At 37.8% G+C, this 23999-nt stretch overlaps 1 protein-coding gene across 3 annotated transcripts; it reads left to right on the forward strand.

Moving 5' to 3' along the window:
* The first annotated feature begins 1826 nt into the window (after window positions 1-1826).
* MYL9 (myosin light chain 9) lies at window positions 1827-23444 on the forward strand. 3 transcript variants are annotated; one of them, XM_074292583.1, is made up of 5 exons: window positions 1827-1979; window positions 4696-4783; window positions 20098-20304; window positions 21852-22013; window positions 22521-23444. In XM_074292583.1, exons 3-5 carry the CDS (start codon window positions 20121-20123, stop codon window positions 22691-22693), a joined length of 519 nt encoding a protein of 172 aa, XP_074148684.1. In that variant the 5' UTR covers window positions 1827-1979; window positions 4696-4783; window positions 20098-20120; the 3' UTR covers window positions 22694-23444. The 3 variants fall into 3 exon arrangements, with proteins under 3 accessions (XP_074148684.1, XP_074148683.1, XP_074148685.1); XM_074292582.1 differs by lacking the exon at window positions 4696-4783 and having other exon boundaries at window positions 20098-20338; window positions 21817-22013; XM_074292584.1 differs by lacking the exon at window positions 4696-4783 and having other exon boundaries at window positions 1829-1979.
* The last annotated feature ends 555 nt before the right edge of the window (window positions 23445-23999 follow it).

Below are 23999 nucleotides of genomic sequence, written 5' to 3' on the forward strand. Positions count from 1 at the left end.
TGATTGGAGTCTCAAACTCTCCTCTAGGAGGGGCACACTTTCCTGTCCATATAGGAAATACCCAAAGTAAGTAATCCCGTTCAATTTTGAATTGAATTGAATTGAAAATCAGTCTCTCAAATTCATTCAGAGTTGGGCCCTGCTTGGGTCCAAAGATCAAAGAAGTCCCAATATATCTAGCAATGTTTGCCCAGACATTTCGAGGAAGTCCTAAAAGGATTTTGCCCACTGATGAAGATATTTTTTTCTCGTGTAAACCCATCTTTACAATAGTCCTAACAGGACCTGACCACTAAGAAAGCTGTCTTCTTAGCAAGTGGTCTTCCCCCTTTTTGCCACAAACTTCAAGTTTGTGGGTTCTTTTGCAAGGGATCTGCGACATCGACCAGAGGGGATCTCTTACCCTCAATTCATTTTGAGCCACATTGTTTCCATAGTCGATTGCTCTTTGCATCACAAGATTGATTTCAATCAATCAATCAACAGGTGTTTAAGTGTCTAGTGTGGGGAGGAGTATAACTGCAAGGAATTCCTTTTTATGTAATTTACATTCTAAGAGAATAAGTATATGTGACAATAATAATAGCAGCTAACATTCATATGACGCTTACTATGGGTTAGACGTTACTAAAATTCTACAATTACTCATTTGACTCACAACAACACACAACACACAATAAATATAAAAAGAACAAATGCAGAATAGTTAGGGGTTGCGGGCATTTAGAAGGGAAGGAAAAGAAAATTAGAAAATGTTCCACATAGCTCAAGGGGGTACTTGAGTTTTTTCTAGAAGGAAGAAAACAGATCTATGCGGTAGAGTTGAGGAGAGTACAGGGCTGGACTTGGCTGGCCAGCCTGTGCTAAGTAAGGCTCCTGAGAAGGAAGACTAACCTTATTGGTGAGGAAGTAGAATGCTGTGTAAGGAACTAAGAAGCTCATCTTGGCCAGATCATGTCCTTGTCCATGAGAAGGATAAAGTGGGACTAAGTTGTGAAAGGTTTTAAGAACTAATCAGAATCTATTTTGTTTTAGAGGCTACAGGGAGCCTTTGGAGCTTCTTGAGGAAGAGAACAACATGGCCTCATCTGTGCTTAAAGACAATCCTTTAGGCAGTTCTGGGGAGGATGGACTGAATGAGAAGGTTATTGCAATAATCTAGGTGAGAGGTGATGTTTTTGTTGTTTGTCCTTTGTTCTTGAAGGATCAATTACATCATTAGGGTCATGACTTGTGAATAAGAGAATAGCTAAAGGAATGGCTCTGTGAGTAGAGAAAAGGAATTAGATGGAAGACATGCTTATTTAGCAAATGATCAGATTTGCAAGAATATTTATTTAATCACACGATTAGATATATGGAAATATGTCTGAGTCTAGGAAGACAAAAATGAAACAGTCCTTGCACACATGGCACTTACACTCTACTAAATGTTTGCCTTTATATCTCCAGCACTAAGCACCGGTGGGCACACAATAAACACTTAATGAATGTGACTGATTAGATCTTTGCATTTCTGTCTCTGTCCCTGCATCTCTCCATCTCTTTCACTTGTTTTGTTGCTCTTCCCCCCTTCTCTTTCTGTTTCTGTCTCTCTTTGTGTTTACATCTCTATGGGTCTCTTTCCTGTTTATATTAATGCGTTCCTAGCCTTTTCTGTCTCCCTTTAATGTTCCCAACATCAGGACTAGCTCCATCTTTTTGGCTATATAAGGCTGATTCCCTTTCTCCCTCACTCCTCCTGGTACTTTCCTACTCCCTGTTCCGCCCCTTTCCCCACCCTCCTATCTGCCTATCTCTCCCCCCTCTTCCTTTCTCACACATTCTTCTGCCTTGTATGGCCAGGGCCTGATTGGGGCGGGGTAAGGCTGGGCCTTGGGGCTACTGGGCTTGGCTGGGGCTGAGTCCTGCACTCCCTCCCTGCTTCTGCCCAAACTGCTGTTTCTTCTGCTCCTTCTGCCCGGACCCCTGGAACCCAGGTAGGAACTAGCCAAACCTCTGTTTCTGGCCACTGTATCAAGATAGGAAGCAAAGTGGGGATGAGATGGTTCTGGATCTGGAGGGGAAAATTGTCCAGGAATATCTGATACTAGCCAGGCCTTGGCAGAACATCAGAGATGGGAAGGTGCTTAGAGATCTCTGAGCTATATCTCTTAAGTGGCAGAGGGAAACTTCATACAATGAGATCTTGGACAAGTCAGGCCTAGCACCAATTTTCCTGACTCCCCAGTCCAGGGATCTCCCCATTCTGGTAAACTGAGAACTATTCTAACGGGTAGAGTTGTTAGTCATATTAGGGAACCCAGACTCACCTCCCTGCTGGCTGGAGATGAATCCCTGAGGGCTCCTTAGAGTCCTCCCTTGAGGGCTGGGAATCCAGACCTCTAAGGAGAATGGGTACAGGTTGGAAGTTTAGTTAGAGGTGGGCAGTTAGTGCATCTCAAAGCTGGCCGGGAACTCGATCTATATTCCCAAGCCTATTTGGGCAGGAATCACCTCTACAGAATCCCAGAAAAGGAATAGTCTCCATTAAAAGGCATTGGCGGAGATAGGTCTAAGGACTGACAATTTTCCCTTATATCATAAAATAAGATAGCTAAGCAGACATAGAGATATCCATATATAGAGATATAGAAGAGACCAAGGTTAAATCCATCTATAGATCTATATAGAGTTAAATCTATATATCTGTATCAATAAATAAGGAACTAAGGTTAAACATATACAATATGTATCCATATATCTATAAAGAACTAAGGATAAGTTTATCTATGTATATACATCTGCATAAGACTAAATACATTATGGATGTGTATTTATATGTATATACACATACATATATATGTTTAAATCCATATATCTATAGGTAAGGGACTAAAGTTAAATTCATTTTTTTCTGTATGGAGATCTATGTGTTAAATTTATATATATATATATATATATATATATATATATATATATATATATATATATATATATATATATGTCTTTATGTGTAGATAAGGGACCAAGATTAAATTCAGATAAATAAATAGATATAAAGCTCTCTAGGTATGATGTATCTGCTATAGCTTATGGGCCATATGAGGATGTTTACCTTTAACAAATCAGCCTGTTGATACAACTGGCTCAAAGCCAAGGTATTTATGAAAAAGTATCTTGGAGACAGCTAGATTGCACAGTGGATAGTGCACAGACCTAGAGTCAGGAAGACCTGAGTTCAAATGTGGCCTTGGTTATTTGACATTTATTAACGGTGTGACTTTTTACTTCCTTGCCAGAAAAAAAAAGAAAAAGAAAGATTAGAAGAACAGTAGCTACAAAATATTATTCCTATAAATCTGAGGTGCATTTTCCCACAACTGCACATAGTATCAGTAGAAAGAGTGAGACAAATATAGTGTGCATTAGTGCTGTATGTGTAATATCTGAACGCTAAAGGGCACAGGAAACTAAGCAGTGGACCTGGTCTTCCTGACCCAGTTCCAGACACTAGCTTGAACCTGGATAAGTCATTTAATCGTCTGTTTCAGTTGTCAGTTTCCTCATTTGTAAAATGGAGGTAATAATAGCACAGACTTCCCAGGGTTAAGAGGATAAATTGAGATGCTTGCAAAATGCATTGAAATCCTTAAAGGGCTACATAAATGCTAGGTAGCTTCTAATCGTAATAGTAGCAGAAAGGTACACACAGGATAGCAATTCAGGCAGCTTATACATCAGCACTGCAAGCCCTGAACATCTTTTCTCTGTCTTCTGATTGTGTTCTAATGCTGCCTTCCCTGAGTCCAGCTGTGCTGAACTTACAGGTCACTACATAGGTCATTACTGGGACGGTCCTCTCTAAAGCTCAGCTCCTAATCACATAGCTCACAACTTCAGAACTATCTCCTGATTCAGCTGGTTCTTTAAAGGTTGAGTCAAGTCTTCTAATTTTATCGTTTGTTTTTTGGGGAAGCAGTTAGGGTTAAATGACTTGTCCAGGATCCCACAGCTAGTTAAATGTCAACTGCTTGAGGTAAGATTTGAATTTAACTCTCTGACTCCAGGGTGAATCTTTTATCCACTGTGCCATCTAGCAACACTATCAAGTTTGGCTGAAGAACTCCATACCTTTAAAAAAGTTAACTAAGTGTATTCCCTTAAGTCCTTTTGTAATTTCAATAAAAGGTGATTAATTGATTAGAAGTTCCCTCATACACCTCCTACTCACTACATCTCATTTCTATCATTCAGTTTTTCTTTCAGTGGGTCTGTCTCATTTTTGTTCTCATTTATTTTCTTATGCTCTTTTTCTCTTTCCCTCTTATCTCTTACTTGATTTTTTTCTTAAATTTTCTTGTCTTCTCTTCCTCTCTTTTCTTTTCTCCCTCTCTCCTTCCCTTCCCCCTCTCTTCTTTTTTTATTCCTCTTTTACTGCCTTACTTAATTCTTTGCCTTCTTCATTCTTCTTGTTTATTTGGTCTTTTTCTCATCGTTACTCACTGTTGTAGTCTTGCTTCTTTAGGGAAAGCTACAATATATAAAAATGAAAATGATTATGATGCTATGTTTACTTTCATTGAACACTTCTAGTATTTCCATTTTTGTATTAAACCATAAAGGTAGGAATACACAGACTATTTTTTCATCATAAAGTCATGAAGATCCAAATATTTTGGGGTTATAGATTTTTGTTTTCTTTTATTTTTACAGCTAGAAAGTACCTGGAAAACAATACCATCACAGAGGAAGAAATTGAGATCCAAAGACTGGAAGAGAGTTATCTAAGATCACAAAGCAAGTTAGTAATAGATATTATATTGGGAAAAACCTGGGTTAGGAGTCAGCAGTTCTGGGTTTTAATCTAGACTTGGCTATTTATTTCTATATGACTTTGGATAAGTCAGTGATCCTTAGTTTCATTCTATTGAAAAGATGGGATCAGTCTTTAAGATCCTTTCCAGCTTTAAATCTTATAATCCTCAGAATCTCAGACACTACAATTATCCCTTCCATGTCTGTAACCTTTTTTTGTTTTTATTTTCCCCAGTTACATATAGAAACAACTTTTTTTTGTTATGGATATAAATTCATTTTTTTTACACATTTCCTTATGAATCAGATAAACAGAACAAAAGGCAAGAATTATGAGAAAGGAAAAAAAAACAGAAAAAAAATTTAAGTGAACATAACATTTGTTGATCTACATTCAGTCTCCATAGTTCCCTCTCTGTATTTGGATGGTGTTTTCCATCCAAAGTTTATTGGGATTGCCTTGGATCACTTAAACTCCTTAGATGAAACAAGTTCATTATAGTTGATCATTACACAATCTTGTTGTTGCTGTGTACAGTGTTTTCCTTGTTCTGCTTGTTTCACTTAGCATTACTTCATGTAAATCTTTCCAGGCCTTTCTAAAATTATTCTATTCATAATTTTTTATAGAATAATAATATTCCACTACCTTCATATACCACAACATATTCAGCCATTCCCCAATTGATAGGCATCTACTCATTTTCCAATTCTTTGCTACCATAAAAAAGAGCTACTACAAACATTTTTGCACATTTGGGTCTTTTTTTCTTTCGATTTCTTTAGGATAGAGACCCAGTAGTGCTGGATCAAAGAGTATGAACAATTTTGTAGTCCTTTGGGCAGAATTACAAATTGTTCTCCAGAATGGGTGGATCAGTTCACAACTCTACCAATACTTGCATTAGTATCTCGGTTTTCCCACATCCCCTCTAATATTTATCATTATCTTTCCTTTCTTTTTAACCAATCTGAGAGGTATAAGATGGTATCTCAGAATTGTTTTAGTTTGCATTTGTCTAATCAATAGTGATTTAGAGAATTTTCTCACTTGAGTATAGATGGCTTTAATTTCTTTATCTAAAAATTATCTTTTGATATCCTTTGATTATTTATCGTATTCTTATATATTTGGCTCAGTTCTTTAAATATTTTAGAAATGAGGTCTTTATCAGAAACACTGACTATATAATTTTTCCCCAGATTTTTGCTTCCCTTCTAATCTTGGCTGCATTAGTTTTATTTATGCAAAAACTTTTAAATTAAATATAACCCAAGTTATCAATTTTGTGTTTTATAATGTCCTCTAGCTCTTCTTTGGCCATAAATCCCCCCCTTCTTCAAGGATCTGATGTATAACCTATCTCACTACTTGACAAAAATAGTGAGATCTTATCCCAGAAGCTAGAGTTGGGGGAGGCGATTATCAAACACTAGATTACTATAGTCATTGGTTATTTTTTTTTAATTTAATTTTTTTTTATTTTATAATTATAACTTTTTTTTGACAGTACATATGCATGGGTAATTTTTTATAACATTATCCCTTGCACTTACTTCTGTTCAGATTTTTTCCCTTCCTCCCCCAACCCCCTCCCCCAGATGGCAGGCAGTCTTATACATGTTAAATATATTACAATATATTCTAGATACAATATATGTGTGTAGAACCAAATTTCTTGTTGCACAGGAAGAATTGAATTCAGAAGGTAAAAATAACAGTTTACACTCATTTCCCAGTGTTCCTTTTCTGGATGTAGCTGATTCTGCCCATCATTAATCAACTGGAATTGGATTAGCTCTTCTCTATGTTGAAGATATCCACTTCCATCAGAATACATCCTCGTACAGTATCATTGTTGAAGTGTATAATGATCTTCTGGTTCTGCTCATTTCACTTAGCATCAGTTGATGTAAGTCTTTCCAAGCCTCTCTGTATTTCTCCAGTTGGTCATTTCTTACAGAACAATAATATTCCATAACATTCATATACCATAATTTACCCAACCATTCTCTAATTGATGGACATCCATTCATCTTCCAGCTTCTAGCCACTATGAAAAGGGCTGCCACAAACATTTTGGCACATACAGGTCCCTTTCCCTTCTTTAGTATTTCCTTGGGATATAAGCCCAGTAGTAGTATGGCTGGGTCAAAGGGTATGCACAGTTTGATAACTTTTTGGGCATAATTCCAGATTGCTCTCCAGAATGGTTGGATTCTTTCACAACTCCACCAACAATGCATCAGTGTCCCAGTTTTCCCACAGCCCCTCCAACATTCATCATTATTTGTTCCTGTCATCTTAGCCAATCTGACAGGTGTGTAGTGGTATCTCAGAGTTGTCTTAATTTGCATTTCTCTGATCAATAGTGATTTGGAACACTCTTTCATATGAGTGGAAATAGTTTTAATTTCATCATCTGAAAATTGTCTGTTCATATCCTTTGACCATTTATCAATTGGAGAATGGCTTGATTTCTTATAAATTAAAGTCAATTCTCTGTATATTTTGGAGATGAGGCCTTTATCAGAACCTTTAACTGTAAAAATGTTTTCCCAATTTGTTACTTCCCTTCTAATCTTGTTTGCATTAGTTTTGTTTGTGCAGAAACTTTTTAATTTGGTGTAATCAAAATGTTCTATTTTGTGATCAATAATGGTCTCTAGTTCTCCCTTGGACACAAACTCCTTCCTCCTCCACAAGTCTGAGAGGTAAACCATCCCATGTTCCTCCAATTTATTTATGATTTCGTTCTTTATGCCTAAATCTTGGACCCATTTTAATCTAATCTTAGTATGTGGTGTTAAATGTGGGTCCATGCCTAGTTTCTGCCATACTAATTTCCAGTTTTCCCAGCAGTTTTTGTCAAATAATGAATTCTTATCCCAAAATTTGGGATCTTTGGGTTTGTCAAACACTAGATTGCTATTTTTATTCACTATCTTGCCCTGTGAACCTAACCTATGCCACTGATCAACTAGTCTTTTTCTTAGCCAATACCAAATGGTTTTGGTGACTGTTGCTTTATAATACAGTTCTAGATCAGGTACTGATAGACCACCTTCACTTAATTTTTTTTTCATTACTTCCCTTGAAATTCTCGACCTTTTGTTGTTCCATATGAATTCTGTTGTTATTTTTTCTAGGTTATTTAAATAGTTTCTTGGAAGTCTGATTGGTATAGCACTAAATAAATAGATTAGTTTAGGGAGTATTGTCATCTTAATTATATTCGCTCGGCCTATCCAAGAGCACTGAATGTCTTTCCAATTATTTAAATCTGACTTTATTTTTGTGGCAAGTGTTTTGTAATTTTGCTCATATAATTCCTGACTCTCCTTTGGTAGATATATTCCCAAATATTTTATACTATCGACCGTTATTTTGAATGGAATTTCTCTTTGTATCTCTTGCTGTTGGATTGTGTTGGTAATGTATAAAAATGCTGAGGATTAGTCATTGGTTATTGTGTCATGTGTATCTAATCTATCCCACTTAGCCAGTACCATATGATTTTGATGACTGCTACTTTGTAATAGAGTTTTAGATTTGGTACTGCTATAGGCCACTATCCTTTGTATTTTTTTTCATTAATTCCCTTGACATTCTTAATCTCTTATTCTTCAGATGAATTATTATTTTTTCTATCTGCATAAAATAATTTGGGGGGAGTTTGATTAATATGGCACTGAACAAGTAGACTAATTTAGGTAAAATTGTCATTTTTATTACATTAGCTCAACTTACCCACGAGCAATTATATTTTCCCAATTGTTTAGATCTGACTTTACTTGTGTGAAACTATAACTCGTTAATACAAAATTTTTCCATCCATTTTCTCCTTTATAATAGCCCCAGAAGGGAGGCAAGCTAAGGATTAATATGTTGTTACTGATTATGTTAATTAATTGTTGATTAAGTATTAATGTTATTGTTGATATTAATATTCCCATTTGACACCAGGAAATTGATTTATTCAAGATCATATGGAAAGTTAAGTTAGTGACAGAGCCAGGAGGAAAAGTCTAAACTTCTGCCCCTGCCTCTGACTGTAGACATTGACTAATACACTGAATTGGGGGGCTGACTCCTGCTTTATACTACCTCCCTTTTGGACCCCAATAAAGTCCCCATCTCTCTCCCTCAGCTTTCACATTCATAAAAGGGAGTTTGAGTTAGTGATTGCTAAGGGCCCTTCTAGCTTCATAATCACATAACTACCTCCCTCTGACTCTGGATTTTTATTAGGTCTTTGAGGACAAATTTTCAACTCTACCCCTGTTCTAAACAGAATTCCAATTTAAGTAGGATCTCAGGAGGAATTTTGTATGAACAATCTGTTAGCAAAGCTATAGAACAGAGTTAGAAAGTCTGTGTATCCCATAGCCAGGAAGAGTTAACACAAAGTAAGTGGGTCACCCTGACCCTTGACAGCTCCCTAAGACTATACAGAGCCAAAGATGACCTGCATTGGTAAGGAATGATTTAACTGGGAGCTTCAGTGCCAGTGGAAACATAGGACAAGGCCCTTTCCTCCTTAGGATGGAGCTAATGAGGAAAGCGGAACATTTTTACCTTTTGAGGCTAGATGAGTAAGGAGGGTCAGGTTGTGAATTCCCTGAGGAAGAGCTAAAATCACATAAAGCCTAGGGATGGAATTCTCAAGTAAGCTGGGCTTCTAGTATCTCTGACCCCCTGGGGAACCTGAGAGGAGCCAAAAAATTCTTGCTTACTTGGGGGGTGAAAGGAGATAGAAGGGGAAAGACCCATGGGGCAGAAAAGGTCATGGGAGAGAGCAAGCAAGGCCTCAAGGCAGCAATCCTTGGAAGTGAACACCAGTTTGTACTGGGTCTTAGATCAGGATTGGGGCTGGTAGGAAGGAAGGAGGGGAATGACCCTAAACATGGAAAATCTGACAATTTAGAATCTGGAAAAAAGCATTAGAATAAAAAATGTAGACATCAGAACTGGAGGGGATTCACTAAGTACCTACTCTGTATCAGGTACTGTGGCAGGTCTAGGAATACAAGGACAAAAAATGAAACCATCTCTACTCCCAATTAACTTACATTCTTGTGGGGAAGACCAGAAGTACATATAAATAAATACATGCATGTAAGTATATAGTATTATATAGTAACATTAAACATAATGCTAATAAATATGCATTCGGGCAAAATGCTTACAATATAGAATGGGGAAGAGGGAGCAGAGTTTTAGAACAGGTATCAGCTAGAAGATGCCTAAGAACCCAGGTTGTCAGAGCTGGGAGGGACTTTAAAACACCAAAAAGAGAATCATCCAAACTAAAAGGGAATTTAGAGAACACCTCGTTTAGAGGAGAAAACTCAGAACCTTAGTGAAGGGAAGGCATTTGCCTAAAGTCATATACTGAGTTAGAAATCCCAATGGAGAGCTGCTCCATTTTTTTTTTTCATTTTATTGACGATATCTTTTGTTATTTATAATGTAATGATTTTCTAGTATGGCCTCTGTCACCCACCACCACCACCACCCCTGTTCTCTTATCATTAAATCTTTCTCTTTTAACAAAATAGTTAAGTATGATTGACCTGAGCGATGTGTACATACCATTCCAAAACCATAGTCCTACACTTCTCAGCTGAAAAGAGAGAGAGGTATTTCCTTATCTGTTTTCTGGGGCTTAGTTAATCTGAGGTTAATGACCTTTTAGCATAGTTTTCATTTACATTATTATTATTATAGCCATTGAGTACATTGTTCTCAGGAACCTGCTTACCTTGCCCAGCACCAATTCATAGAAATTTTCCCTTGTTCCTTTGCATTTCCCATAATCATGATTTCTTCCAACACTTCCACATTCACACATCAGTTTGTTCAGCCATTGTCCAATTGATGGGTATTTTATTTCTGTTTTATTTCCCCTCACAAAAAGTGCTGCGATTAATATTTTGATATATGTGGAACCTTTTTATTTTTTAATCTCCTTGGGGTACTTACTGAGATTTGGGATCTGTCAAAGAATATGAACAATTGCATCATTTTTCTAGCTTAAGTCTCAATTTATTTGCCAAAATAATTGAACTAATTCACAGCAGCTCCACCAACAGTGTTAGTGTGCCTTTTTTTTTTTTTTTACTTTAATTGTCATCATTGACTATTTCTATCTATAACCAGTTTTAGGACCAAATTATTTTTCCATTTATATTTTTGTACAATTTGTATTGATCATAAATAAACTTGTAATGGCTCCCTATGGGCTCTAGGATAAAACTACATATATAGAAAGAGGGGGAAGAAGAGAGGGAAGGAGGGAGGAACAGAGACAGAAAGGAAGGGGAAAGAAAAAGAGAGGAAAGAGAAAGAGAAGAAAAGAGGGAAGAGAGAGGAAGCCAGATATCTATATGATTGTGTATGTATGTGTGTGTGTGTATATATATATATATATATATATATATATATATATGTACATGTATATGTATGTATGTAGCCCCAGTAGGCCTATTCTGTGTCATTTCTCCTCTTTGTGACTATGTCTAAGCCTCCATACTTGAAAAGCACATCCTCCTCACTTTTACTTCAAGGAAAACTTCTTTCAAGACCCATCAAATTCTCTATTGCACAGGAGCCTTTCTCATTCTCTATCAGCTAATTCCTATACTCTCTTTCAAAATGTATCAATTTATGCATATATATTTTGTCTTTATAGAATGGAATTCACTGCAACTATAGATTATTGAATTCTTTATATTTCTATCACCAGGACCTGGCACATAGTAGATCCTCAGTAAATGCTTATTGAGTAATTGTTTACTGACATAGTTTTAAAATTTTACTGATAACTTTTGTTTTTGTATCATCTTAATTTCCAAATAATCCCAACAAAAAATAAAACAAATAAAAAGGGAGATGAAGTAGGGAAGCACTGAGTTGAGCTTAACTCAATCTGAGCACATAGTGTTTTATATCTATGGTCCACAACCTCTGCAAAATAGGAGCAAAGTATATTTTCTTACCGCTTCTGAGGGCACTAACACTAGTGCTAATTTTTTTTTTACTTTTTATTTTCCTCAGTTATATAAAAACAACATTTTTGGTTATATATGTACACACACTTTTTAACATATTTTTCTTATGAATTATGTTGGGAGAGAAAAATCAAAAGAAAAGGGAAAAACCACGAGAGGGGAAAAAAAAAAAAACAGAAGAAAAAGAAAAAAGTGAACATAGCATGTGCTGATTTACATTCCATCTCTATAGTTCTCTCTCTGGATGCAGATGCCATTTTCCATTCCAAGTTTATTGGGATTGCTTTGGATCACTGAACCTCAGAGATAAACAAATCCATCATAATTGATCATCCCATAATCTTGCTATTGCTGTGTACAATGTATTCCTGGTTCTGATTGCTTTGCTCAGCATCAATTCATGTAAATCTTTCCAGACCTTTTTAAATCAGTTTGTTCATCATTTTTTTTTTATGGAATTAGGGATATTTCATTACTTTCATAGCCCATAACTTATTCAGCCATTCCTCAGTTGATCAGCCTTTACTCATTTTCCATTTATTTGCCACCATAAAAACAGTGTTAGTGCTAAATTCTTAAAAGAATTCTCTCTCCCCAAGCAGGAGTTGTGCAGGCAGAAACCCTGGGCTAAGATGAAGATGAGGAAACACTGGGGACAGTAATAACATTCTTGTGTTTAAGACAAGAGTGCAGGCTGTTCTTGAAACAGTGTTGGGTAATGTCAAGATTATTACTCCTATTTTATATTGGAAATGAAGCCCAAAGAGAGGAAACAATTTGCTGGAGGTCACACAGCTGACTTCCAGGGCCAGGTTTTGTCTTTTCTGGAGTTTAAACTCGATGCTTTCTATCTCAGTGAAGACTCACCTTTGATGATTTCTGATGTGGTCATCTGCTTCCGTAAGAGGCTTACCCCCTCAGAGAAGGATTTCAGGCTGGAGTGTCCTAGGAAAGGACCCTCAAAGTCCCAGGCCTCCAATTCTTCCCCCACCCCCACCTCCTGGCTCCCGGGCCTCCAGAGAAGACAGGATAAGCCAGGCTGTGGGTGGAAGAGGAAGACTGAGTTGCTCAGAAGGGCAGGAATGTCAAGAATGCAGAGGAGAATAGAGAAGGGGAATGAAGGCAGAGAGGAGGGAAAAGAAAGGAGAGGAAAGAACTGGAGTAGAAGAAAGAGAAGAGAGATAGGAGCTTGCACACCGTAGCAAGGGAGATTATGGAACCTGTCAGACTCCCAGCTTTAGCCTGGCTGGACCCTCCTGTGCCACACACACACACACACACACACACACACACACACACACACACACACATATACATGTACACACTGGCGGTAGCTCACCCTCAAGAGCTCAAAAGCCCTCTCAAAACCAAATTAGCCAGTATCTGTCGCATTTGCATCATATCATATTAAGCACCTACTATGTTCAAGGCCCTACTAAGTACCCACAAGAGACACAAATATAAGACAGAAGATCCTGTTTTCTACAAACTTGCCTTTTTAATAAGGTGGAGATGGGGGAGGGGAAAGGAGAAGAGAGACTACAAGAACACAAATAACTCTTACAGGGAAGGAAACAAGATAAATCTAAAGAAAAGGTCCAGGCAAATTCTGAGAAATTTGATTCTTTTCAAAGTTTTTTCCACTGTTTGTAAAGGGAAGAAGGTGGAGTGAAGACTAGCCAGGATTCAGTATAGGCTCCACAGGAGAGGTAGCACCTGAGTTGAAGCTTGAAGAAAAGGAAAGATTTTAATAATAGGTAACCCATTTTACTGATTTTAACAACAGATCTCCCATTAGTTAAAATGTTGGACTTTGGAGTCTGAGTTCAAATCCAGCATTAGATATTTACTACTTGTAAGTCAGTTCACTCTGTGCCTCAGTTTCTTTTTTTTCAGTTTCAGTAGTATTTTCTTTTCCAAATATATGAAAACTATCTAGTTTTCTTTTTCTTTTTTTTTTCTTTTTTTTTTTTGAGGCTGGGGTTAAGTGACTTGCCCAGGGTCACACAGCTAGGAAATATTAAGGGTCTGAGACCAGATTTGAACTCAGGTCCTCCTGAATTCAGGGCTGGTGCTCTATCCACTACGCCACCTAGCTGCCCCTATCTAGTTTTCAATGTACAAATCTGTAAAACTTTGTGTTCCAAACTTATCTCCTTTCATCCCTTACCTCTTCCCTCTCCAAGAAAACAAGCAATCTGACATCAATCTTTTTACACGCATTTCCATATTTGTCATTGCAAGAAAAATCAGACTAAAAAGAAAAAAAATCATGAGAAAGAAAAAACAAACAAAAAGATGATATTATGCTTCAATCCATTTTCACTCTCCATGGTTCTCTCTCTGGATGTGGATGGCATTTTCCATTCCAAACTATTGGAATTCCCTTGAATCACTGCACTGTTGAGAATAGACCATGATTTGTATTCTTATAAATTCCATCAGTTCTCTATATTTTTAAGAAATAAAGCCTTTATCAGAAACACTGGCTATAAAAAAATTTTCCCCACTTTCTGCTTCCTTTCTAATCTTGGTTACATTGGTTTTGTTTGTGGAAAACCTTTTTAATTTAATGTAATCAAAATTATCCATGTTGTATTTCATAATGTTCTCTAGTTCTTCTTTGTGTGTCTCAGTTTCCTCATCTGTAAAGTGAATATTATAATAGCAGCTACCTCTCAGGGTTGTTGTGAGACTCAAATGAGATAATATTCACAAAGTGCTTTGGAGACTTAAAAGTGCCTAATGTTGTCCTTGAGTCATTTAGAGTGGTATCCTACTTTTCTTGACCCCACTTGGAATTTTCTTGGCAAAGATACTAGAATGATTTATCATTTCCTTTTCCAGCTCATTTTAAAGATGAAGAACTGAGGCAGACAGGGAAAAGTGATTTGCCCAGGGTCACACAGCTAGTAAATACCCAAGGACAGATTTGAATTCAGATCTACCAGACTTCAGGCCAGGAACTCTATCCAATGGATCACTTAGCTACTTAAAGTCATATATAAATGCTAATTAATTAGTTATTATTAATGAAAGGGTAAGATCAGAATATGGGCGGGGGTGTAATAAGGTCAAAGGCACCGAGACACAGACTAAGAATGAGGGACAAGAAAGCAATCCGATGACATGATGGTATACTTAGAGAACCCCAAAGACTCTGCTAAAAAGCTATTAGAAATAATTCAGAATTTTAGCAAAGTCGCAGGATACAAAATAAATCCACATAAATCCTCAGGATTTTTATACATTACCAACACAATCCAACAGCAAGAGATACAAAGAGAAATTCCATTCAAAATAACAGTCGATAGTATCAAATATTTGGGAATATATCTACCAAAGGAGAGTCAGGAATTATATGAGCAAAATTACAAAACACTTGCCACAAAAATAAAGTCAGATTTAAATAATTGGAAAGACATTCAATGTTCTTGGATAGGCCGAGCGAATATAATAAAGATGACAATACTCCCCAAACTAATCTATTTATTTAGTGCTATACCAATCAGACTCCCAAGAAACTATTTTAATGACCTAGAAAAAATAACAACAAAATTCATATGGAAGAATAAAAGGTCGAGAATTGCAAGGGAACTAATGAAAAAAAAGTCAGAGGAAGGTGGTCTAAGTGTACCTGATTTAAAGCTATATTATAAAGCAACAGTCACCAAAACCATTTGGTATTGGCTAAGAAATAGACTAGTTGATCAGTGGCATAGGTTAGGTTCACAGGACAAGATAGTGAATAAAAATAGCAATCTAATCTTTGACAAACCCAAAGATCCCCAATTTTGGGATAAGAATTCATTATTTGACAAAAACTGCTGGGAAAACTGGAAATTAGTATGGCAGAAACTAGGCATGGACCCACATTTAACACCACATACTAAGATTAGATCAAAATGGGTCCAAGATTTAGGCATAAAGAACGAAATCATAAATAAATTGGAGGAACATGGGATGGTTTACCTCTCAGACTTGTGGAGGAGGAAGGAGTTTGTGTCCAAGGGAGAACTAGAGACCATTATTGATCACAAAATAGAACATTTTGATTACACCAAATTAAAAAGTTTCTGCACAAACAAAACTAATGCAAACAAGATTAGAAGGGAAGTAACAAATTGGGAAAAAATTTTTACAGTTAAAGGTTCTGATAAAGGCCTCATCTCCAAAATATACAGAGAATTGACTTTAATTTATAAGAAATCAAGCCATTCTCCAATTGATAAATGGTCAAAGGATATGAACAGACAATTTTCAGATGATGAAATTAAAACTATTTCCACTCATATGAAAGAGTGTTCCAAATCACTATTGATCAGAGAAATGCAAATTAAGACAACTCTGAGGTATCATTACACACCTGTCAGATTGGCTAAAATGACAGGAACAAATAACGATGAATGTTGGAGGGGCTGTGGGAAAACTGGGACACTGATGCATTGTTGGTGGAGTTGTGAAAGAATCCAACCATTCTGGAGAGCAATCTGGAATTATGCCCAAAAAGTTATCAAAATGTGCATACCCTTTGACCCAGCCATACTACTACTGGGCTTATACCCCAAGGAACTACTAGAGAAGGGAAAGGGTCCTGTATGTGCCAAAATGTTTGTGGCAGCCCTTTTCATAGTGGCTAGAAGCTGGAAGATGAATGGATGTCCATCAATTGGAGAATGGTTGGGTAAACTATGGTATATGAATGTTATGGAATATTATTGTTCTATAAGAAATGACCAACAGGAGAAATACAGAGAGGCTTGGAGAGACTTACATCAACTGATGCTGAGTGAAACGAGCAGAACCAGAAGATCATTATACACTTCAACAATGATACTGTACGAGGATGTATGCTGATGGAAGTGGATTTCTTCAACATAGAGAAGAGCTAATCCAATTCCAATTGATTAATGATGGACAGAACCAGCTACATCCAGAAAAGGACTGGGAAATGAATGTAAACTGTTATTTTTACCTTCTGAATCCAATTCTTCCTGTGCAACAAAAAATTCGGTTCTACACACATATATTGTATCTAAATTATACTGTAATATATTTAACATATATAAGACTGCTTGCCATCAGGGGGAGGGGGTTGGGGGAGGAAGGAAAAAATCTGAATAGAAGTAAGTGCAAGGGATAATGTTGTAAAAAATTACCCATGCATATGTACTGTAAAAAAATGTTATAATTATAAAATAAAATAAAAAATTAAAAAAAAAAAAAAAAAAAAAAGAAAAAAAAAAAAGAAAGCAATCCAATCAGTTAGAAAAACAATTAAAGGGAGTAGTCCCTGATAAAGCTAGCTCTGGTGTGCTTTAAGGCTAGATCCAGATACAGGGAAGACCTTAAATATCAGATTAAAAAAGTTGCTTAAGGACCAGGAGATCATTATATACTTCAACAACAATACTATATGATGATCAATTCTGATGGACGAGGCTCTCTTCAACAATGAGATGAACCAAATAAACTTCAATAGAGCAGTAATGAATTGAACCAGCTACACTCAGTGAAAGAACTCTGGGAGATGAGTATGAACCACTTCAAAGAATTCCCAATCCCTCTGTTTTTGTCCACCTGCATTTTTGATTTCCTTCACAGGTTAATTGTACATTATTTCAAAGTCCGATTCTTTTTGTGCAGCAAAATAACTATATGTATATGTGTGTGTGTATATATATATATATATATATATATATATATATATATATATATATATATATATGTAGTATTTAACGTATTTAACATGCATTAGTCTATCTGCCATCTGGGGGAGGGGGGGAGGGAAGGAGGGGGAAAGTTGGAACAAAAGGTTTTGCAGCTATCAATAATGAAAAATTACCCATGCATATATCTTGTAAATAAAAAGCTATAATAATAAAAAAAAAAAGTCAGATAGTGTTTACCAGTAAAAAAGAAAGAAAGATTCTTAAACTTCATTCAGTAGATATGAGGGTGCCTTCTGGAAGTTTTCAATAGTGGAATGCCATGCTTGTGTCCTCTGAGGTGTCTTCCAGATCATGATGATTTTAGTGTTATCTTCGGAAAGTTCCTTTCTGTGTAGAAGATGAATCGGAGAAGACATAAATTAGATACAGGTAGATTAGTCAGAAAACTGTTAAAATAGTTTCAGATAGAAAAGATGGTAGGCACTATGGGAGTTGGAGAAGAGGACAGGGACTGATTGTATTGTCAATGTAGAAATAGCAGATTTGGCAACTGCTGGCAAACAGTTGGCGAACTGCATTGAGGAGGTGAATCAGAGAGGGGTCAAAGATAACTAAGAACTTATAAGCTTGGATGATGTCAGTGGAGATAAAGAATTGGGGAAAGGATAGGTTTAGGGAAGGAAAGTGAGTTCAGTTTTAGTAGGATTTAAGATCTAGAACTGAAAGATACATCTAGTCCAGGCCCTCATTGTATAGAAGAGGAAGCTGAGGGTCAGTGGATTAAGTCTCTTGTCTGTAATCATCCAATACGGGTATTACTAGTGCTAAGATTTCACCTAGGGTGTTGTGGTTGGGTTTGAGGTTATCCAAGGAGATATTCAGATTGACAAATTTTCTCTGCTTCCCTGAAGATACAAAGGAAAGGCACCCATGGAGAATTAGGGCCAAAGAATATAGCAACTTAATAAATGTATATGGAAAATTAAGAGGATTCTAACATCCTTACAGGGCCTTTCAGATCAAGCCAAACTTTTCATCCCAGCACTGAAAGACCTTAATTTAGTTACTGCTTTAAAGTTTATAAAGCACTTCCCAAATATGAGGCGCAGGTACCATTATCTTCAATTTATGGATAAGGAAACTGAAGCTGAGAGAAATTAAATGACTTGCCTAGTCTCACAGTTTAAATTATCGAACTTAGGTCTATTTAACACCAAATCCAACATTCCATCCACTATGACACCTAACTTCCCCTTCTTAAAGAATAGAAGCTCTTTTAAGGTAGAGATGATTTGTTTTGTTTTGTTTTGTTTTATTTTATTTTGTTTTGTTTTTTATCTTTGCACCCCCAGTGCCCAACACATAGCAAATAAATCGGTGAATTTTGAAAGCATTTATTGAACACTCACCAATGGCCTGAGCACAGAGCTATTTATTACGGATAAATAAGGTTTTCACATCGCAAAAGTGAAAACTGTCCCTAACTTCAAAAAGCTTACATTCTAATAGGAGAAGGCTATACATAAGGGAATAAGGGCCTGGGGAGAAGTATTTTGGATTGGAAAATTATCAGGATCGTGCTGTAGGAGAAGAAACTAGTAGACTGATACTCTCTTTCTTCTGACAATGGGAGTATTGTTTTCATTCTAGTTCCAGAACTAGAAATTGGAAGGTGTATTGGGGGAGGGGAATGACGAATTGAGGATGGGATGGTTAAGAAGCCTCATGAGCTAAAAGGGTTAAATCTTTCCAAGTATTTCCTGGAGCAAGAGGAGGAGGGGTTAGCTAGAAGTTAATCTGAGAGTATAGCAACTTAATAAATGTTTCTGGTAAAGTATAGAAAGAATAACCACAAAACAATATAAGATGAATGTCACAAAGTTACCAAGAACTAGAACATCCCCAAAGACAAGATATGAAAGATACCTTTCCTTCCGACTCCTTTTCAAAGGTGGGAGAGCTATTTCAGAGAATTCTCTCTCCTTTTTTAAAGTACTGATCAGTTTTATTAAATTTTTTTCTTTTAAAAAATTCTTTGTTCTGTGGAATAGCTTTTTGGGACCAGAAAGGAATAAAAGTTTCTAGTTTATCCCTAAAAAAGAAACATGAACATATGCACATTTCCCTTCTATGCTAAGGTGGGGGATTATGGGTTTGGAATGTTGCAGATGATACCAGAATGGGCTGATGAATAACTTAATTTTGCTAAACTACTTTTCTCCCTGTATTTTTTGTTTTGTTAAAAGAGACATCTAATTGAGTGGGAGGTGAAAGAATCTATTCAGACAAGAAGGTGATGTAGAAATAAAATGTATCAATTAAAAAAAATACTTGTTTACTGAATTAAATTCTATCTCCTGACCCAATTATCAGTGCTCAACTCCTTTCCAGGACTGAACCATATCTATGCCAGGCTTCCTTTCCCTCCTATTTCAAGCCTTTACACACACACACACACACACACACACACACACACACACACACACAGAGGGAAAGTTCTAGGGAAGCAGACCTCATTGTCTAGAGGTATTTAATGAAGGGAAAGCCATTCAAATTTGGTGAGACCTTAAATGCTAAATTCCCTCATTTTCTGACTTTTGCCTTGCCCTCCTAGGCACAGACCTCCCAAAAGCCAAGATGTCCAGCAAAAGAGCCAAAGCAAAGACCACAAAGAAACGTCCCCAGCGAGCTACATCCAATGTTTTTGCCATGTTTGACCAGTCTCAGATTCAGGAATTCAAAGAGGCTTTCAACATGATCGACCAAAATCGAGATGGATTCATTGACAAAGAGGATCTCCATGATATGCTGGCCTCCCTTGGTAAGGGCTACTGGAGGGAGGTGGGGGATGAATGGCTAGGGCTTCTATCAAAGCATCTGGAACCAGTTCAAAGATCTAGTTAGAAACTTAGAGGTCCCCAGAACCTCTTGACTCCAAATGTGGTGCTCTTCCTACTATACCACAAGTTGTAATCTTCATAGAATGTCTGGAGGCAAGCCCTTTCTCCACTTTGACTTGTTTCCTAATTTGCAAAATGATGCAGCCGGATTAGATTTATGCTATTGCCTGGGCTCTCCCTCTGTCCTCTACCTCCTAAAGCTCTCCTCCAGTCATGATTTCCTAAATTCTGCCTGGGGAGGGAGAAGAGTGTGGAAAGATTAATTTTTAAAAGGAACTAAAGGATATTTGTGGCTCTTAGTCACTTGTCAATCCTTGAATCTCTCTTGAGATTCCATGCCGAATTCCACTATTGGTGACAAGAGAAAGACGAGTTTGTCCTGGGATAGATATTGTAGTGGGTAGAACAGTGGAGTTGAAGTCAGCAGGATCTGAGTTCAAATTCTGCCTCAGTTACTAGCTGTATAACCCTAAGCCGGTCCCTTAACGTCTTTGGGGCCTCAGTTTCCTCATCTGTAAAGTATGGGATTTGGTGACTTCTAAGCTCTTAAATCTGCAATTTTATAATCTCTCAAAAAGCTTTTAGCTTAGAGAAGGAGATGAATGTCTATAGACATGTTTTGTTTTTGTTTTTGTTTTTTTTAACATTTTTTGAAATTTAATTAATGCCTTTTGCTCATATTAAGAATCATTTTGGGATATATTAATTCCCTATCTCCTCAAAACCAATGAGATTTTCTTTGTAATAGTTAAACAAAACTGGAAGATCTATCACATGATATGAGAATATACCCAATATTCAGTACCCATAGTGCCCTCTCCTCTCTTCTAGAAAATAAGGGAGTCTTGACCAATATCCTGACTCTTTCTGGCATACTACAAAGATATACAGGCTCTCCCAGATAGAAAACTGAGATCCAAGAACAGGAGCTAGCCCATGTATCTTAGCCCATGACCTAGCCACAGTAAAAGCCAGGGAACCTCAGGGTATTGGAGAGATGGAGATGAGAGTAGAAGAATACCAGCCCAGGAAATCCAGGAAATATGATTTAGGAGACCACAAGATCACAAGAATGTAGGATTGAGAAAAATATTAGAAATCGTTATTCCTCTTTTTTTGTTTTTTGGTTGTTTTTTTTTAAGGTAAAGGAGCTAAGACCCAGGAGGATGTGGTCTTGCATAAAGTCTCACCAGCGAGAAATAACAGAAATAAGATTTGAAATAGGAAAGAGGGGACTCTTTCTAAATCCATTGTTCTCTTTGTGCTGTTCCTCTGCCTTAAGACATATAGATAGGGGTGAAGCATCTAGGACCCCAGAATAAGAGGTTGAAGGGAGGGATTAGTGGACAGAGTTGAAGGTGAAAAGAGTGAGGGGGTTAGGGATTGAAGGTGTCCTGTGAAAGTAGGATGGAGACAGGAGTCAGGAGCCCCAGGGGTGTCTGGCTCATTGTGTATATATCCCCCACAGGGAAGAACCCCACAGATGAATACCTAGAAGGGATGATGAGTGAGGCCCCTGGACCCATAAATTTCACCATGTTCCTGACCATGTTTGGAGAGAAGCTGAATGGGACGGACCCTGAAGATGTAATCCGAAATGCCTTCGCTTGCTTTGATGAGGAGGCCTCAGGTTGGCTGGATTGCAGTTTCTTGGGGAGTATCTCATCCTTGCCTAATATCATAGCTTACTCTGTAGGATATCAGAATTTGGCAAGGGACCTAAAGGAAGGTTTTGCAGTTCTAAGTTCTTCAGAAGTGGCCAGTTCAAGCCCACCTTGGTAACTGCACTTCAAGGAGCTGAATGGGCTAAGGGCTCATCTGGAGGACCTAAAATTACCCACTGCATCTTAGTGAACTTATTTGCAACAAACTTATAAATCTCCCATTGTCTTTTTTGAGGGGAGGGGGTAGGATAGGAATTCTGGATCTGTGATTTTATTGTTCTGTGGAAACTCCTATCACCAACAGAATGTAAACTCGACTGTAACGTTAGTCTTAGTTGTCTAAGGTAATTCCCCTTGCCGTATTCCTATATAAGAACCACATAGACCATCCCATTGCCTCATTTCTCCCATAGAAAAGTTTCATAGACTGTTTCTGCTTTTTTGTCTCACCTCCCTTCTCTCCCTGTCCTCAGGAGTCATCCATGAGGACCACCTTCGGGAGCTGCTCACCACTATGGGTGACCGATTCACAGATGAGGAGGTAGATGAGATGTACCGAGAGGCCCCCATTGATAAGAAGGGCAACTTCAACTATGTGGAGTTCACCCGCATCTTGAAGCATGGAGCCAAGGACAAGGATGACTAACCCTTTCACCCTCAAAATTTCTTGTTCTCACCACACCCTTCCACCCCACTCCCACCTTCCATGCTCCTCATGCCCCTTGAGTTCCACACAGCCGCCATGTACCAGGAAGGTCGATGAGCTCTTGCCTGGCCTTAGATCTGACATATTTGCTGAGCAAGAAGGCTGAGAGTCCCTGAGCTTTGGAGATGGGATGTCCCTCGGTTTTTGTCAAAGGGACTAGGACCTTAGATCTCTAGCCTGCCTGAAGGGATATTCAGGGGAAGGTGGATCTCTTCCTTGGCAAGTACCAACCCGGGGCTTCACAGCTTTTCTACCACATACTACCATTCAAGGTTCCAAACAAGGGAAGGAGAGGTTCAAGTGATATGGCCAAAGCTGACCACCTATTCTCTTTTCCAATGGCCTGCAGGGATCAACTTTCCTTCAGCCCCAGTCCCTTGCCACTGCCTCATCTGGTTAATGTGGCCTATTTCAAGATGACACATTCCTTCCTCTTACAGGGGACCTTAAAATATTCCTCTGTTTCTTTTGTGTCCCCTGCACACACCCTGTCCCTTCAACATCATTCACTTGCTTCCCCCAAGGTATACAAAGGAGAAAAGCACTACATCAACACCCCGTCCAGCTTCCAGATGGGGTTTGAGTGGGTGTCTAAGGAAGTGTAGCCTATTGGGTATGCACAATGCATGTTAAAGCCAAGTGTGGCTTGTATGAATCCATGTATATGTGATTACATGTGTATATATCTATACATCTGTGTAATGTAATATGTTCTGGTACCTGTGTTTCCAAGGCTTAAAGCCAACTTTAGATTTGGGGAAGAAAGAGTAGACAATAGCCAGAGGTGACTCAGTTTGACTCAGTTGTCCTCTGTGCAGTGAAGGGAGTAAGGATTGGGGAGGGTTGCCTATATGGGAATTCAACATTGGGTGCCTGGGGGATGGGGATGACATTTCTCCAAAGGCTGGATCTTGATATCTTTATGGTAACCCTGCGCCACCCTATCCTACTCCCCTGCCCTGGCAATCTCCTGGATCCTTTGCTCAAAGACATTTGTCCCTCTGAGCTAGTCCCTATTACGAAGGACATACCTTCCCTTTCTTCTCCACTCTCAGAAAATCTTGTTTCATCCTGTTTCTTTTGCATCTTCTCTCCCCACACCAAAAGAAAATAGAAGCCAGAACTTGGGTTCAAATCTGTTTTAGTATTTGCCATCTGTGACTTTTTCAGCCAAGTCTTATTTCCCTCTTTTGGTTTCTCATCTAGAAAAGGTATTGTACTAAGGAAGCAATCCCAAATTGCAGTC

Source organism: Sminthopsis crassicaudata, chromosome 2 (assembly GCF_048593235.1).
Source record: "Sminthopsis crassicaudata isolate SCR6 chromosome 2, ASM4859323v1, whole genome shotgun sequence".
Taxonomy (NCBI): Eukaryota; Metazoa; Chordata; class Mammalia; order Dasyuromorphia; family Dasyuridae; genus Sminthopsis; species Sminthopsis crassicaudata.

Coding starts and splice junctions, on each gene's coding strand:
- MYL9 (XM_074292582.1), top strand. CDS start 20,121: ATGTCCAGCAAAAGAGCCAAAGCAAAGACCACAAAGAAACGTCCCCAG. Junction 20,339..21,816: donor AGGGAGGTGGGGGATGAATG/GCTAGGGCTTCT, acceptor CAGGAGCCCCAG/GGGTGTCTGGCTCATTGTGT. Junction 22,014..22,520: donor CTTTGATGAGGAGGCCTCAG/GTTGGCTGGATT, acceptor CCCTGTCCTCAG/GAGTCATCCATGAGGACCAC.